Source organism: Tamandua tetradactyla, chromosome 15 (genome assembly GCF_023851605.1).
Source record: "Tamandua tetradactyla isolate mTamTet1 chromosome 15, mTamTet1.pri, whole genome shotgun sequence".
Classification (NCBI taxonomy): Eukaryota; Metazoa; Chordata; class Mammalia; order Pilosa; family Myrmecophagidae; genus Tamandua; species Tamandua tetradactyla.
The window spans coordinates 20,444,050-20,459,356 of record NC_135341.1 but is presented as its reverse complement, the minus strand read 5'-3'; the positions used below and the strand labels follow the sequence as shown (position 1 = coordinate 20,459,356).

Sequence of the window (15,307 nt, the reverse complement as noted above, 5' to 3'; positions counted from 1 at the left end):
GTGCCAAAGGGCTAAATTGGCACTGGGTCACATACATGGAATTCCCACCAACGGGAAGAAATAATTTGACTGGTGTCTCTTTCCATGAAACCCCAGTCACCGTATACAGAACAAACCACTACCAGCAGAGAAGAGCGGATTGCTTCCTTCTGCCGAGTAAAAAGAGTCAAAAGAAACAACAAAGAAAGGCTTCTTGTAGCTGTCCCAGAGAGAAGTGCAGTGACCTGAAGAGCCCCAGAATATACAGTTACCACTGACATTTTATGGACATGCTTTTTAAAAGAAAGGCACACCCCTCATGCTTGTAAGAACCCGCATTTTCTCTTCCAAATTAGTTAACTGGGCATCAGGTTACAATGCTTGCTCTCAGCTTTAAAGGGGAAACATAATTTGTATTTGTATTATGAAGTCTGAAATGAGCGGCAGGAAGGGAAAATGTGGCTCTTTCTAGGGAGTTGCTTCAGTTTTTACAGCTTTTGTCCAGCTTACTTGAATTTATGTTTGAGGCTCTCAATTGTCCCTTTTTATTCAAATGTCGGCAGAGGAGACTAAAAAGCGCTCATCCTTTCCCCTGAGACTGAGCTGCTGGGCTGTAGTCTGTGGGTGGGTGGGGTTCATACAGAGCTTGTGTCCAGCTCTTGAAAGAGATTATTTCTCCTTTCCATTTAAAGTTACACGTTTTGCTTAACATACAGCCAGAGTTAAGTGAACAGACAATTCACTTTATTATTTTTCTTTAAATTGGGTACTTAGAAATTAATTTCTAATTCATAAATCTAATTCCCTCTAGCATGACAATCTTTTAAAAGCATGTTTACAGATTTACCTTTATGATCAATTAGATTTCGAGGATACGAAAATACCTGCTTGCAGCACTTTGTATCTGGGTTCAGACGCAGCCTGCAAGCCATGCTTTCAAGATTATAAATGACAACTCTCACAAATCCCATTTCACAACCACAAAACACAGATGTTCAGAGCTACAAATCTGGCCACATAACTTCTTCTGCAGTGTAACGTGGAAAAATCTGCACACTCATTTAACATGAAATGATGCTGAAAATTCAAGCACGTCACCAAGTTTTTGCCGGGCTTGAACTGGCTCAGGGAATACCAATCACCTCTCCAACATATGCAGGCAAGCGGCACGCACATTCTTCTCCAACAAAGAAAGTCCGGACTTGAGCTGTAAAATTTCAGTGCTCCCTGGCTACCCCAAAAGAGCTAGTAGTGCCAGGTAGAGAGGTGAATCCAGCCCCTAGGAAATTCTGCTTTTAGGTAACACTCTCCGAAAGGAACTGGACAGTTTCTTTTGGCTCCAATTAAGCACGCTAAAATTTAAACTAAATTGCCAAAGCATTTCTTTGTAAAACTTCATCGCTCACAGTCTTCTGATTACAAGAAAGGTTCTAAGAAAAGTCTTCGTTAGCCCCCTCTAGCCCTTACCTCATTGTCATGGGGTGGCAGCTGGTGTAGTAGCTGCTTGATTCGCAGTTTCTCTCCAGGACTGTTGACATAAGGAATCTTCTCTTCTGGGAGACAGCTATAGTACTGGTGAACCTGAAGGATGGAAAGACACAGAAAACTTGCCCATTACTCAAACTGGTCACCTATTTCCACTTACTAAAAGAGATCCCTGTAGCAGAATGCACTCCCCTTCTGCCACCCCTACCCTTCATGAAACTCAATAAGAAATGAGTTTCTTACTGAATGCAGAGAAATTCACCCTTAAAGAAAAAGTCAAGTAAATCCCTCCTATCTCGGGGCTTTCCCTCCTCCTGCAAGGGAAATATAAAGCCAGCAAACATTCCTAGAAAAGGAGAATTCGGCAAACATGCTGGTGAAGCCGGAGGGTAGGGCTTTCTCAGCAGACTCCCCCGAGAGCTGACTTTACCATTTTCTCTGTTAGTCTCCACCATGCAACGTGCTTCCCTAGCCAAAGGGATATGTCAGCACCTGCCTTGACACAGGAGTTACAGCCAGTCTTTGGCACTCAGCGAACTCCTGGGTACCTTAGCCTCCACCTACATTAAAAGCCCTCTAGGTTTTAAGCCATTTGTAAGGACAGGCAGCAGCTGACATCTGTCAGAAAGGGTAACCAGATCGGTGATGGATGCAGCATGTGTACTTAAAAACTGTCATTAAATGAGGATTTTGAACATCCTACCATGCTCTTGTTGCCGACTCTTATGAACCACACTTTCTGAGGCTCATTCAACCCTAACAAAAACTTGGGAAAACACTAAGCACCTAAGTTTGTCTGAGAGAAGAAAACAGACATTCCACCTTCCAGCCACATGTACACAAAGTTTCAGCTTAATGAGAAAAAATGCAGAACTAGGTGAAGAAAAAAACTGTCCAAAACAAAAGGCATAATATTATAGAGGAAAGAATTTTAAAAATCCCACAAGCTCAGATGACATCACGGAAAGCAACTTTCAAGTATATCTTAGCATCAGATATAGTTTTGAGAAACAAGGCATTCACTCAACTATAAGGAGACAACAAAGGACTTGGTGCTTTGAATTCATCACATTCTTTTTTTTTTGTAGTACATAAATTATACTTTATTAAGACTTTTGTTGCTGTTTTTTAAATTAATTGTTAATTTTTTTTAAATACCAAAAAACACCAAACAAATGCTAACATTTGTAATTTTTGATCATTCCGTTCTACATATATAATCAGTAATTCACAATATCATCACATAGTTGCATATTCATCATGATCATTTCTTGGAACATTTGCATCTATTCAGAAAAAGAAATAAAAAGAAACCCCTCCCCCCTCACCGATCACCAGCTTTTCACTCTAAATTTATAAAAACATCATCATATTCTTTATGCTCCACAAATTTGGTGAAATTCCCCAGAGTTTAGGGAGCCTTGGATATGAACATGTTTTGTGAATGCAGGGGAGTGTGGGGAGAGTTGCGAAAGTTCTGTGTACTTTGATCTCAAGAAGCTAAGTTATAAGATTCAGAAGAGACGGGAACAAAAGGCTTTGCGGTGACAAGGCATTAAAAATTGTGAAAGCCATCTTTATTTTCGCAACTAATGAATGTAACCATTCCCTGGCCTGTGCCTATCATTCTCTTTATCAAATCCCCAAAGCAACCGTAAACAGATTCTTGTCACAGACTAGCTGACTGCAGGCAACTGGTAGGGACCCATGCCTTGGGATGGGAAGAGCTGGCTCAGAATTTTCAAAGCCTACCACAGGTTACCAGCACCCTCTCTCTGAAAAAATTAAAGCCTAGATGGTAAGTTAATTAAAGATTCGAAGCTGGCTATTATCCCATCAGAGACTGGAATATCACACCCTCCTCAGGAAAGCCCTGGTACCAAAATGTCAGGTGAGGGCCAGGTATAAGAAAGCAGGCCCCATCTCTGTGTCTTGGGGAATGGGCTTTGCCTCCCAAGTTGAGAACAGCTTGCAGAAAAGTCTTATTTCAACATCACTTTGTCATTCTCACAACTGCCATTATAGCTGTAAAACATTAGGGACAATCATCAACATGCATTGAGTCACTGTGGATGCTTAATAACGCAGAGTCTAATCTGAGCTTGTTTTGTCCTCCTCTCACTTCTCTCTTCAGTGCCAGGGAGCAGGGCTGTCCCCAAGAGCCCTTCTCAGTTGCCACCTTGGACCAAGTCCTCTCTGACACTGGTCAAGGCTGCCCAGGTTGGAATCTTCCTGCATCTTCTGTAGCATGGCTGGATGCTCTGAGGGCACAGGATTTGGAGGCCAAGTAGATCTGAAGCCTCAATCCTTGGCTCTGTCATTTCTCATCTCTCTTCCTGGGCAAGTTACATAACCTCCCTTAATCCTCTTCATATGATCGTGATGACTGAATGAGCATGTGGACAAACCATTTGGCCCTCAATAACAATAAATAGCATGAATACATAATAATTATATTATCCAACTTGGCATATTCTAAGTGGAACAATCCAGATGCTGCCTAGCCTTTCTTTTATTTGAGGTGCAGACCCACTCTCTTGGCTTGCAGAGAAAGACCTAAACTTGGGGGACCCCTCCTACCTTAGTCCAAGCAACCAAAAATAAGTCGAAAGGAACAAAAAGCTAATAGAGCCAGTTTGAGATTTTTTTTTAAAAAAGGCAATTTATTACAAAGGTGTGCTTTCTCAAGAAACCCAGCAGTAGGGTGTGGCCTAATGAAGAAATAGAATCTGCCATGAAAGTCATTGGTAAACAGACTTCTCATCCCTCTAGGCCGGGTATCCTTCTATCTCTGCTCTATTCTTCTCTCTCTGCTGATCTGTTTCTCATGGTTTCCCACAGCACGGTCAGCTCAAGCCCATCCTAGACTCAATAGGTCTGCTCAATTCCAAACTTCCTGGAGAAGGACGCTAAGTATCCTAGCTCAGGCAGTGCTCACCCCTGGAGATCAGATTGGAGAATTTCAATATTGGTTCAAGAACTGGAGGATAAAGGAGTCCCAACTTGACATGTTTGGGCAGTGATGGAGAAATCTGGAGATATTTAGGAGATAAACCTCTGGTATAAAGTCTTTCCTAAAGACTCTGGGTTCTTAAATCAATGTCATAGTGATAGCTCTATCTTTCCTGGATATCTTATGTTATCTTTCATAATTCAAGACTAGAGATCATCACCATGGAAGATTTAACCTTTATGCCAGAATCCCAATAGTTCTTTGAAAATAGAAGGTGCTAAAATACTGTCTGATATGGCAGCTAATGATATAATGGATGACTTAAAACTTTCATGGTTAGTGAGATGCCCCATTAACACAAATCAGCTAATATTAATGAAGCATCTACAAAAATTACTCCTCCATTATGTGGTAAGTGATCTGGTTTGTTCTGAGAAAGAGAATGAGCTGGCCCTTCATCACTTCTAATTCTCCTCAAAGCCAGTTCAAGTCCAGGAGAAAAAAAAAATGTAATGTTGGCTGGCGTCTCCCCTCCTGAAATCTAGGAGCTGGACTTTCCAACTCTTTAGCAAGCAAAGGGGATCAGCAGATGGATGGAAGTGAGAGAGAAACCATTCTCCTGAGTTCCCAATCTGTCTCTGGCTGAACAAGGAAATGCTGAAGGCAATTTCCTCTGGCATTCTCCATAATAAAACTACTGTATAGTCCAAAATAAACACCGAGCAGACCAACGGTAAGGGAAAAATATTTAGTATACATTCTGGCACTACAAAAATTGAATTTGGCACTACCCCTGAAAATCCTGCAGATTGCTCATTTTAGCCCAAACATGTTTCATTTGTTTTTATGAGTAAATAAGCAAATCCAATAGAATTTTGTCAATGATGATCATTACCAAGCTATTACCTTTATTTCATTTTTCCTCCAGGGTGTATACAGCACATTTTCTGTTGAATGTGCTAGAATCTTGCTCCATTTAAACGCTCTCAGGTACAAGTGCCCTGGGATTCCGCCCTGGGTGAAGCAACAGTCGGTACATTTCCCCCAAACAAAAGCATTTTGAACACAAGCAACTTGGTTTATGGAAATGAAATAGCTGAAGGCCTTTATTTAAAGTGTTACTCCCCAACAGGGAGGTTTGGCAGTAACCTCAGTCTGTGTCAGGCGGATTATAAGAGCTTTAGTCAGTGTGCAAATAAAGTCTACAAAGCAAGGCCTCGCCCAGTTTGAAAGACCGGGCTTGTTAGAAGGAACTGCACATTTGACAGCATTTCTGCCTGGGCAGAGAGATGAAAGCTGGAGCGTCAGTGACTCCGCATTTGGGAGAAAAGCATGCTAAAAAAAAAAAGTGCAGAGTACTTTATTGAGAGCAGGGCCTCTCAAACTTTAACTTGCATCAGAATTACCTGGAAGGCTAATTAAAATACAGCTTTCTTCTTCAGTAGGGCTGGGGGTGGGAGTGAGGATTTGCAGTTCCAACCATTTCCCTGGTGATGCCCATGCTCTCAGCCCAGGGATAGCAACTTTTGAGAACCACTGATTTTAGAGTTATCAAGGTATCTGGGCATTTTCAAAGTGCTTTCCTGCAACAATCAAACCCATGAAGTTACCAGAGCTGACAGCGGGGTTCCTATTTTCCCCAAGAGGCCCAGAGAAGGCGAAAGAACTTGTCCAGCCTCATCGGATTCTGCAGCTGTCTCCATCCATACCTCGTTATACGCTTAAAGCAGGGGGGCTCCAGCAGGTCTCCCCGAAATCAGAAATCCTACGGGCAAAATGGTGTTTTGGAGGGCTGTGGTTGGGGATGTTTTCTGTACCGAAAACATTCCTATTTTCCTAGGACAGAAACCCAATAGAAGAAAAGTTGTGAATCCTTTGTCCTTCTCTAACTAAACGAAGGAAGGGATCAACAAACTCATACTCTTAGGCTCGAAGTACTTTTACATACAGTGTCTTCTGAAACCCACCCCCTGCCCCACCCAGCCTAGAGGTGAGCTCTTTGAACATTATACAGCTACAAGGTGGCAGAGCCACCTTTGCACTCAGCTTCCTCCTCCTCCTCCCTCTTCTGCTTTTTGTTGGCTCTTGGGTTTCTGCATTAAGGAAACAAGAAACTGATGGGTGAGAAAGAAAAAGGGGAAAAAAAAGCAGATATAGTGGATTCCCGTTATGTCTGCTGGTTATGCACAAATGATGCACATGTTTTCCTCTGGTGATCTCTGTAATATAACCAATGTATGGCTCCCACATAAACCCAAAGTGAACTGACAGAAAGTAGAAAATGGCTTATTCCAAATTACACACTCTTTGCAAGACACCATGGCATAATGTGGTTAAAGGGAGTTGAGGCACAGGTAGCCTTCCATCTCCATTTTCTTTTTCTTCCTTAATAAGAATCCCCTCATTTTATTTACATCATCAATAGGTATAGGAAAAAAAAATTACTTTCACACCTCCATGGTGGCTATGTGTGGCCAGGTGAGAAAGTTCTGGCCAATGAGATGAAATGGTGGGAACTTCTGGGAGATCCCTTTCAAAGAAGATCTAGGTTACAGCCCCATGAAGATGTGATACACGTCTGATGCCTCAGCATCTAAATTTCAGCGATAACATGTTAAAATATCAAAATGTAAGGGTTCAACAAAAGATTATAAAACATACAAAGAAACAGGAAGCAATGACCCAGACACAGGAGAAAAATGAAAGCATTCAAAATCACTGACGATGAGGAGGATCAGATCTAGGACATTTGAGAGAATGACTTAAAAAAATGTCCTAAATATGCTCAAAGAGATACAGGAAAAGATGGATAAAGAATTAAAGGAAATCAAGAAAACAACAAACGAACACAAAGAGAACATCCATAGACAAATGGAATTATGAAAAGGAACCAGAGCTGAAGACCTCACTAATAGAAATTTAAAATTCCCTAGAAGGGTTCAACAGCAGATTGGAGCTGGCAGAATAAAGAGGTAGTAAAGTTGAAGATAACACAATTAAAATCATCCAGTCTGAGGAGCAGAAAGAGGAAAGAATGAAAAAAAGTGAGCAGAGCCTAAGAAACCTGTGGTATACCATTAGGCAGATCAAAAAATGCATTATGGGAATCCCATAAGGACTCTGAGGCATCTCTTCCTTAAGCTTGCATCTAGCTAGTGTTATGACAGAGAGAGAAAGATGCAGAGATAATAATAAAAGAAGTAATGGCTGAAAACTTCCACAATTCAATGAAAGCGATGCATACAGATATCCAAGATGCTCAACAAATTCCAAATAGGATAAACCCAAAGAGACCCACACCATGCCATGTTATAATCAAACTGCAGAATGACAGTTCTGAAAGCTCCAAGAGAAGCAATGTGTCATATACAAGGGAACCTCAATTATAATGTTAGGTGCTGATTTGTCTTCAGAAACTATGGAGATGAGAAGGCCATGGAAATATATATTTAAAGTGCTGAAAGCAAAAACTGCCAGCCAAGAATTCTATATCTGGCAAAGATGTCTTTCAAAAATGAAGGAGGGACTAAGACATTTGCAGATAAACAAAGGAGAGGGAGTTGGTCACTACTAGACTAGTCCTTCAGGAAATGCAAAAGGGAGTTTTGTAGGTTGGAGGGAAAGGACACTAGACAATTGACTGAAGAGATAAAGATCTCTGGTAAAGATAATGGCATGGGTAAATATAAATAAAAGTACTATTGTATTTTTTTATTTATAACTCCACTTTTTACTTCTTACATGATCTAAAAGGGCCAACGCATCAAATGTAATGATAAATCAATGGTTTCAGACATACAATGTATAAATATATCATTTGTGACAAGAACTACATTAAAAGTGGGGATTCAGGGGCATAGGAACATAATTCATGTATGTTACCAAATTTAAACTGGTATAAAAGCAAATGAGATTGTTATAGATTTAGGATGTTAAATTTATACCCCATGGTAATCACAAAGAAAATATCAGAGCTGCAAACTTATAGGGACAGAAAATAGAGTACAGGTTATCAGGAGTGTGGGCCAGGGGCAATGGAGAGTTAATGCAAAATGAGTATAGGGCTTGTTTGGGGTGAAGGGAAAATTCTAGTATTACAATGTGGAGGAAGATACTGCAACATCATAGATGTGATTAATCTCATCAAATGATATGCATGTAAGGGATTGGCAGGGGAAGATCTATGTTCATACATGTTTCAACTTTCATTCATACATGTTTTAATTCAACAACTGAAGAAAGAAAGATAAACTAAAGATAGAGTGACAAATGTAATACATGATACTAGACTGGATCTAAGGATGGAGGAAAAATACCTCAAAAGGACATTATTAGGACATACAAAAAATTGAAATACAGAAAATAAGTTTATATCAATGCTAAATTTCTTGTACTTGATAACTGTATGGAAGATGATTAAATTAGTGAATATCCTTGTTCACAAGAAATGTACATGAGAGTAGTATACATTCAAGGCTTATGAGGTGTGCAACCTGTTTTCAAATATTAAAGAGATAGGTAGCAGCCAGAAACAGAGAGATGGCTGATTGACAGAATGATACAGCAAAGGTAACAAAAGGTTAAAATCGGTGGGTCTGGGTATATGGGGGAGTAGGGGTAAGTTGAAGTTCTCTTTATAGGGTTTGTATTCTTTTTGCTGCTTTCTAGTAAATTTGAAATTATTTCAAAATTAAAAAAAGGACAGACCAAGCACTTGGCAAAGGCCCCCTTTGCCAGTTATCCCTTTCTCCTGCTTCTATTTGGAATGCAAAACAATGGCTGGAGCTCCAGCAGCCATTTTGTACTATGAGTGACACTGAGAATGGAAGTTAAGGATGTTAGGAAAAAGGATGAAGGATGGTAAGAAAGAAAGTTAGAAGCCTGGGTCTTTGATTATATGATGAAGCCACCATATCAGCCCTGGATTACCTATCTCTGAACTCCTTTTCCTAGCAAAAGAAATATTCCCCTCCCGCCAGCCACAACCTCTGTTCCTAGGAAGTAAATGCAATTCCTAAATGATATAGCAATAGACTTCAAATTTTAGCATGATTCTGAATCATCCACCCTTGTTAAAAAGGTGCCTTCTGGGTTTTAAAAGGAGTCCAGAAATCTGCATAATTAAACACCTCAGGCCATACCAGGAGAAACACTGATTTAAGGGGAAGGCAAATGTGAGTCCTGAAGATAAAGGTAAAAACGTCTAACCTACTATGTGGGTTGATATGCCTGAAATCTTTTATAAAAGCCCATCTTAACCCAGGGACTAATCTGAATTGGGCCTTTATTTCACATTCTCCCTCAACTGCATTTTGAGAGGGTACGTCAGCTAATCTACTTCAATTCTAGGAGGCAATATCTGGAAAATGTTTAAGCATCTCAGAAGGCAGGCACTACTCAGAAGGCAGGCACCATGCAGAAGAGAAAGATGCTTCTTGAATTTGGGGCACGTGGCATTTTTATGAAAAGTACACACAGCTTCCCAAATGGGGACCTGGAGAACAATCAGCTGGCATAACCAGTATGAGCGACTGGTGATGGGGTGCTTCCAGGGAGCCGTTTGTTCATTTTGCTCCTGCTTTCCAGAATTTCATTACCCAAGTAATAGCAGAAAAGTGTTGTTGAGTGCTATCTGAGAGGTGAAATTGTACCTTTTCTCCTGGAGACCGACATTATAATTTTAATTAGTTTACTCAGGAAGTAATTTAAGAAATAACAACCTCATTCCTAATACCTAAACAATGTCTCCATCACATTTAAACTCCCACAGGATTGGGATCAAAACGAGAAATAAAGGCTCACGTGAGGCATCTTCAAAGAAGAATCTTTCAAAGCCTCCTTTCTGTATTTTTGCATCTGATGTCTAATTCAACAGCAAATCATGTCAAAGGTATGTTCAAAACATCCAGAATCCAGTCACCTTTTGCCACCCCGACAGGACCTGTCTAGCCATGACTAAGTACTTGCCTGGACTCTAGCCCTGGTTGCTTCTAGACTCCAGTTTTCACTTTTGAGCCACTGCAATCACTTTTCTATTCAGCAGCCAGAACAATTCAATTTGAAGATGTCAGGCCATGTCACTGCTCAGCTCAAAGTCCTCGAGTCCCATTCTCAATTAAAGCCAAAGTTCTCAACGTAGCATCATGATCTCACCTCCTTACTACCTGGCTAACCGTATCCCTTACTACATTTCTCAGGTTCAATTCTTCTGCTCACAAGGGCCTCCCAGCTATTTCTCACAGAAGATGATCATTGTCTCACCCCAGGGTCTTTGCCTGAGCCAGTATTACTGCCTGTAACTACCCCCACCTCCCCTCCAACCCAGATATTGACTTGGAACCCATCCATAGTTCTTCTTGTCCCTCTTTAAATGTTACTTTATCAGAGATGTATTTCTTCCCGCACTTCCACCTCTCAGTCTCCAGGCCTACGGTTCTTAACCCAGGGATCATTTAACAAATGCCTGGAGACATTTTTGGTGGTCACATTTGGGGGTGAGAGATGGTACTACCGGCATCGAGGAGTTGGCAGAAGTGATGGATGGTGCTAAATATCCTAGAATGTACAGGACATCCCTCACAATGTCAGGTCCCAAATATCAACAGCATCAAGGCTGAAAAACCCTCAACCTGCTTTTCTTTGAAGAATTCATCAGTTCTTGACACATCATCTACTTACCCATTGTATCTTCCCCTTGGATTGTGAGCACCATGACAGCTGGGATATTGTTCACTATTATACCCCCAGAAGAGGATTTGGCACATAGTAGGTGCTCAACAAATGCTTGTTGAATGAATGAACACTGTTTAAAAATTTCATCTTTCTGCCTCTCCAATTTATCAAAGGATTTTGGACATGCAGCAAGAGAATTCATGGGTGTGAGTTGAGGAGGAGCTTCAGAAAAAATGGCTGAGTTTCTGTTTCATACCATTAAAACACTTGGTTTTTCACCCAAGATGACTGGCGGAGACACTGAGTGAACGGGAGACACTGAGTGAACGGCGAATGAAATAACTACAATGCACAGCTTCTCCATAAGAAGGGGACAAGTAACACCCATCTGCATTTGAAACTGGAGAATTTCTTTCAAGTTGAGCCAACTGTTATTCAAACAAATTGAGGAAAATAATCACAGCAGATCTTCAGAAGTTACTGCAACTCAAAGTTAAGTGAGTGGTTCTCACTCCTAGTTTTTTGCTAGCCTCCACATGCTCACTCCCTTTTTAACCTTTTCATTAGAATACTAAAATTTAATGTTTAGTTAGAAAATACTGTCCCTTTAATTTGGAGCATTTTCTGTTGGTTACTTATTTTAGCCTGTCTTAAAGAAATTGTCCCAGAAATTGAAGAGCTTGGGGGTTGAAACATGTTCTCTTACAGATGCAAGGAGAAAGCAGGTTGGCAGTTTCCTGTAGTAGTTAAAAGTTTGGACCCTGGAGTCATATCGTCTGGGTTTGAATATTGGATCTAAGACTTATCATCTGTATATAGTTGGGCAAAGTACACTTTATCTCTGGCAGATTCATTAGTTTTACCTGAAAAATGGGGACAATAATAGTATCCACCTTGAAGGATTGTTGTAAGGCTTAAATGACATACAGTAACTAGCACAGAGACAGGCACGTATGGGTTCTATACTTAATTTTGAAGCAATCTAATGCATATTCATAAATGTCTACTGTATGTAAGGAACAATTTGGAGCCTGTGGCAAAGGGCACAAGAATAAGAAATCTAAACTGAAGGAGATCATGTACTAGTAGAGTGGACTATACAATCTACTATCTACCAAAAGAGTGTATATGCAAGTAGGTAAGTGGCTATAATGCAAAGCTGAAATAAAGGAAGAGCATAAAACATCAATAAAACTATAGAGGCTTAACAAGACAATAAAGCAAGCCCTTATTTGTAGTGCTCGCCAATTTCCATGGTGTTAATAATCTCACCATGGCTGATTTCAAATTAGCAATGCGAACATGGGATTGCAAGAGCAAATAGCAATATCATGAGGCATATCATCAAACAGATACAACAGACATAACCTCAACAGCATAAACAAGAGTGAAATATGGAAATGTACTTAGGAAGTAATGAGTTTTGAGCATTCATTACCTCAGCTTTAAAAACAATTTAATTGTAAATTGATATAATCGAATTTTTATAATGCTTGTATTTAACTGACTTCTAAAAAAATCCTGAAAACTGACCAATTGACTCTTGTGAGCCAGTTAAAAGCCACATCCAGCACTCTGTTGTCAGAAACTTATACAGTCAGTTTCTTTGGCAAATTCTCTTTAAAAAATATAAAAGAAAAGAACAGTAAAAGAGGTGTAAACAAGAATTAAAAATAAAGAATATTTTAAAGAGTACTATGACCAATAACTAAAGTCTGTCTTTTATGGTCCTTGAAAATAGACAGCTCATCCAAATTATGTAATTCAACTGACATACACTTCAGAATATTGCCAGCTCTTCAGTTTCCAAGTCTTTTCCATGTCCCCTTTTACCCCTGGAATTTTGCCCTTTCTCTATATTTCTTCTCCTTTTTTCTCTTCCCATTTCCTTTCCAATTCCCCAGGCATAATACAAAACTGAAGAACATTTAAAATTTTGTATATATTGACAGGTGTTTTGTTTTCTCTTCTAAGATAAAAAGCCTGACTGAGTTGAACATGTAGGGTTCCATGAAGAAGGAAAACAACAACATAATAACCCACCCCAACCCTTAATAAAATTCTTTTTTAAGCTAACACGTTTTTGTCAAGCTGTTCTGGTAGGCCAATGGTTCTTGTTCAAAACCAAAAAAGATTTTCTACATCTGGGATAGCTACTCAAATGTCAACGATGTTATTATTTACCTATAGTGTAGGAGAAAGAAACTGCATTTGATATTTAACATTTGCATCCAAGCTATAGCACCTGCTAAAACTGTGGCTCTGGTCAAGTTATCTAAATTCTCTAGGCTTTGGTGTCCTCATCTTTAAGATTAGAAAAACTGTACACATCTCACAGAGTTATTGTGAGGATTAAAGGCAATGACACAATGCAAATAAACTGTGACTTATAAGGCCATATATATTTGCCAGATCAGTGTTATTATTGTTAATTATTAATTAAAGCAACAACAGCATAGAGAGATTAGAAATTACATTGGGCTGCTAGCAATAATGACCCAAGTATAGTGGTCTAGGGCTGGTATGGCATCTCACAAAATCTATTAAGTGCAAAGCTCTAACTTTCTGTTCCTCCATCCTAAGTGTTTATGGTATTTAGAGACTCAAAATCACAAAATGCCTGCTGGAGCGCTAACCATCATGTTCATGTTCCAGGTAAGATGACAGGAAAGGGCAAAGGGAAAAAATCCTTTCTCCCATTTGATTATCAACATTTAAAGAGATTTCCTGGAACTACAACCCAAATTCTATTTATAATCCATTGGCTAGACCTACCTGCAAAGGAAGCTAGGAAATATAGTACTTGGCTGAGCCTATAGTTGCCCAGCATTAAATCAGGTTCTGTTAGTAAGAAAGGAGGATACGCTAGGCCCTAAACAATCTTTATCTTCAATAAATAACTGAATTTTCGGTTGCCACTTTCCTGTTGGAGTCCTTAGGAATTTCCCATATGGCATGTTCCCTTTGTGTTTTAAATCATTGTTCTTGATTCCATACTTAACATATAACATAGTTAGCCTCTTTTTTCTCTGTTATTAGTAAGTAGACTTCACAACATCCTACAAAACCATTTTGGAGAAAGTTTCGAAAGCAGTAACAAAAGAAACTCTAGGACAAATTCAACTTTTTAACTGTTTAAAGTGATTCATAATGACACATGTTACAATCCACCCCCCCCCCCCCCAAAAAGAACTTTCACTCCAGCAGATGGGGGCTTGCCTGCCACAGGGCACTGTTGGAAACTCTGCTTTTGTTTTCTTTTGAAACACATTTTAAAACATAAGTGATTCTTGTTTAAAATCAGTTCATTTAAGACAGTTTCACTTCTTCCTATTAAAATAATGAAAGATTGTGAACTTACATGAAATTACAAAAACAAAAGAGCCCATTTCTAAGGGTCTGACTTGGCCACTCCAACCTGAATTCCTTTCCCCGGGCTCTACGAAGTTCCAAATGAACATTTCAAAGTGTATTATGACAACAAATTACTAAGTCGGTCTTTTATGGTCCTTGCATTCTTGCCAATACAATTGCAAGGATTTGCTTCTTCTGTGTTGTGAGAAGCCAAAGACTGGTGCCCTTACACCTTGGGCCTGCAGGTTCAAGGTCAGGTAAGGTCTCTAAAACTCCAAACGCCCCATATTGCGGCACATCAAAGAAACAGATAGCAAAGGACATTTGGTTAGGATGAGCTAGGTTATGCCACAGTAACAAACAGCAGCAGAAATGTCACTGGCTTCACACTACAATTTTATTTCTCACTCCTGCTATATCTCTGATATGGGTAGGCTGGGGCCTGTGATAGGGGCTCAAATCGCAGTGTGTCCCTGCACTGACCACTAGTATTTCCACCTACTCAATTCCTTTTACCCTTTGTCCCCCTATTATTAATTTATTTTTACCCATATTTTTTTACTCATCTGTCCATACCTGGATAAAAGGAGCATCAGACACAAGGTTTTTCACAATGTTACCAGGCTTAGCTTTAAAGGGGTGAGAGAGCACAATCCTCCCCTGCGCCTGAAAAAGGAGGGGGCCGATCACTTGTGAACGGTCCCGGTCACTACCACGGCTGGGAAAGACTGGAGGGATCTGTGAGCAAGATGCTGCTTTGTGGGAAGGTCATTGGACCTTCTCAGGAACAAGGGGCAGAACCAGGATGTGAATTCAGGCCTGACTTCGACACTCATTCTCTTTGCACTCTTCCTCTCCTCATCC

At 40.0% G+C, this 15,307-nt stretch overlaps 1 protein-coding gene across 5 annotated transcripts in view; it reads right to left on the bottom strand.

The window, feature by feature from the left end:
* PRICKLE2 (prickle planar cell polarity protein 2) overlaps positions 1 to 15,307 on the bottom strand; it is a 338,707-nt gene that overhangs the window by 54,481 nt on the left and 268,919 nt on the right. For all 5 annotated transcript variants that reach the window (XM_077128780.1, XM_077128779.1, XM_077128781.1 and 2 more), the window contains one exon: positions 1,447 to 1,560. In XM_077128780.1, the coding sequence (XP_076984895.1) occupies positions 1,447 to 1,560 (114 nt within the window). The remainder of the gene's footprint in view (positions 1 to 1,446; positions 1,561 to 15,307) is intronic.